Genomic DNA, 3,009 nt, shown 5'->3' with positions numbered 1-3,009 from the left:
TCCCTCCCCCCCCAACCCCCATGCCCCAAGACTGCAGGGCTTTTCTGCTTGTCAGTAAGTTGTTGGGTGTTTTTTTTTTTCAAGCAAGCCCACCAGAAGCACAGAGCCTGCACTTTTTCACAGAACCTGCCTGAATTCATGGTTTTCACACAAATTGCACAATTGCAATTCCAGTGGATCCCTATTCATAAGAGAAAGGGGGTGTTTTGCATACATGTTGCTTAACCTATTTTTAACATCACAAGGTAGAGAAAGCAAGAAATCCTGCTTTCAGTGTGGGATCGGTAAAATCAACATCAGCAGAGACTACATGGTGCTGCAATCCCCCCCTGCCTTCTTCTTCTACCATCCTTACTCCTCCTAGGACCTTGCTGCCAAGATGGAAATCATCCACGCAGAGCGCAACAACCTCCAAAGGTGCAGAGCGTGAATCTCACTGTATCCTCAGAGCTGCAGCACAGAACACACACGGGAAGAAAGGGGATTTGCGAACCCTAGGACCGGGGCACTGCACAGATCTGATGGGGCATTGGGGGTGTGGTAAACCCGACTGCAGGGGTGAGGTCCAGGTCTGAGGGGGAAACGCCAGGGGCAGGCTGGAACGTGAACCTCTGCAGGAGGCTTGTGAAGAAGAGGAAGAGCTCCATTTTGGCAAGAGTCTCGCCTACGCAGATCCTCCGACCTGCAAGGAAACACACAAACACCAGGGCACGCTGAAAGCAGCTGCTTCTTTAACAGGAAAGAGAAATGAATGCCACAGGCCAGCTTCTCCTCTCACTTAACTGATGTTAATTCAGAGCATAAACATCTATGCCAGGTATCAAGGGATGAGAGGTGAGACATCAGAGAAATTAAGGTGTTCTCCTATTTTTTCAGAGCTATATGTCCAAGCCGTGCTCTGGAGCCACATCATCATGGAACAGTAGAGCTAGATGGGCCTTCAGGAGGTCATCTGGTCCAACCCCCAACCAAACCATTCCAGTCAAGTACATATCTAACCCACTCTTAAATACTTCCACAGTCTCTGTGCTCCCAGGTGACCCAGCTGTAAATGAGTCCATGGTCATCAGGGATCCTGGTTTTCTCAAATAAAATAAAAAATCCCCAATTGTCAAATTTAAAAAAAGTAACCCAAAATCCACATTTTTCCATGATTAAAATAAAACAGTACTATCCACACACACACGCGCGCGCGCACGCGTGTGTGTGTGGCATTTCATTTTCATGGGAAAATGTGGGGTTTGTGTTACTTTTTTAATTAAAAAAAATGGGTTGTTTTTTTTTAATCAGAGAAAACCAGGAGCCCTGATGGTCATTTAGCCTAGAGAACTTAAAGATGATTGGCTATGGGCCTGGCCATATCACTCTGCTGTGGGCCGTTTGCTACAGAAATAGCTGTTAGGGTCAAATGGACTTTGCTTTGATTATCAATGTTATTTTTGGATTGGCCAGATTAGTCACATTTATAAAGTGCATTTGTGAAATCAAGCATCCAACTCTGTGGGTGTGTCTACATGAGATACTTTACTGTGTAGTAGACTAATCTACTGTGCAGTAAAGCATCAGCATCTACACATGTACACCATTTACCATGCAGTAAATTAGTTTGTTGAGCAGTTAGCTACTACCTGTAAATACAAGTAGTAAACTAGCTGTGCAATAGATACTAACTACATGGTAGCACATGTTTAGATGCTGACTGGAGGCAAATTTGCTCCTGCCACTAGGGGACCATAGGGGACAGGGAGCTCCCCCAGTCATGGTGCTGCTCAGCTCCCAGCAACCCCCAGGAGCCAAGCAGTAGTAGGACAGGGTAGCTCTCTGCCCAACTCCCCCTATACTGGCAATGCTCAGCTCCCTGCTCCCCATAGGAGCCAGGAGCAGAGCAGAACCAGGACTGGGGAGCTCTCTGCTTCCCTGCACAGCAAGAGGCCAAGAGCTGTCCCACTTCTAGGGCAGCTTCCAGCCATTCCCTACCCAAATAGGCCCCATGCACATTGAGAGTGGCCACATGCTCTCTGCCAACCCCCAGGCTAGCACCCCAGGGCCTGAAGCTCCCCCAACTGCTGTAGGCAGGGTAGGAGCAGCCCTGTACCAGGCTGCTCCCAATAGGAAGCATGTGTAGACATGCTCCCAGGGAAGGCTTTCTGCTCAGTATTTTACTGCACAGTAAGCTTTTATAGCATTAATAGCACATGTAGATTCGCCCTATATGTCAGAAATTTCCTATGGGAAAAATCACAGTATTTAAAAATGAAAAATTTCAACTGTGTTTTATAGAGACCATCAAAAAAAAAAAGAAACGTGCATCTATTTCCATATGATGAATCTGCTTTCAAAATCTTTGTAAATCAGATTTTTTTGTTCAGGGCTAGTCAAAACAACAGTTTAAACTGCCCTCAGGAAACCAGCAGTGCTAGTCACTGAAAACAGATGCCCTGCAACTCTGAGAAACTCTGTCTAACAAGCAAGCTGGCATGATTTGCACTACTTTCACCTGATTTATGGATAGCCTCATAAAGCTTTAAGTTTGGACAGATCTTATCAATAAGAATTGATTTTGTCCCATTAAAGTCAATGCACGCTCTCCTTAAAATAGGACCACACAATACATTGTGCCAGATGGGCATTCCTAGACATATGCCTAATATATGCCCAATTCAACAATATATGCCCAACATATGCCCAATAAAACACAATTTATATATATTCTTGCCATTAGGGACATCATAGTGTTCCATTTAGGATCATGGACAAAGGTCTGCTCAAGTCTAGCAGCCCATTGGACTAGCTGAGGAGAGGATACCAGTTTTCATAGCCAATGATACATGACTGGGCAATGTGGCAAGGAGCACGCTTCTCCACGTCTGACTCCTGAGCCTGAACCACCAGTTCTAAGAACAGCTGGTTTCAGCAGAGGGGCAGCCTATGGCAGGAGTGCAGAGTGAGGTCAACAGAAGGGCAGCCTATGGCAGGAGTGCAAAGTGAGGTCAACAGAGGGGCAGCCTA

The 3,009-nt window shown here is 46.0% G+C and overlaps 1 protein-coding gene across 1 annotated transcript in view; it reads right to left on the bottom strand.

Moving 5' to 3' along the window:
* Positions 1–69: 69 nt before the first annotated feature.
* The window catches only part of LOC102370287 (cytochrome P450 2K6-like), a 19,876-nt gene continuing 16,936 nt past the window's right edge, over positions 70–3,009 (bottom strand). The window contains exon 10 of the mRNA XM_014527368.2: positions 70–682. Within this exon, the coding sequence (XP_014382854.1) occupies positions 495–682 (188 nt within the window). The 3' untranslated portion in view covers positions 70–494. The remainder of the gene's footprint in view (positions 683–3,009) is intronic.

The sequence above is a fragment of the Alligator sinensis genome, unplaced genomic scaffold, assembly GCF_000455745.1.
Source record: "Alligator sinensis unplaced genomic scaffold, ASM45574v1 scaffold875_1, whole genome shotgun sequence".
Taxonomy (NCBI): domain Eukaryota; kingdom Metazoa; phylum Chordata; order Crocodylia; family Alligatoridae; genus Alligator; species Alligator sinensis.
This window is presented reverse-complemented; position numbering and strand designations above follow the sequence as displayed.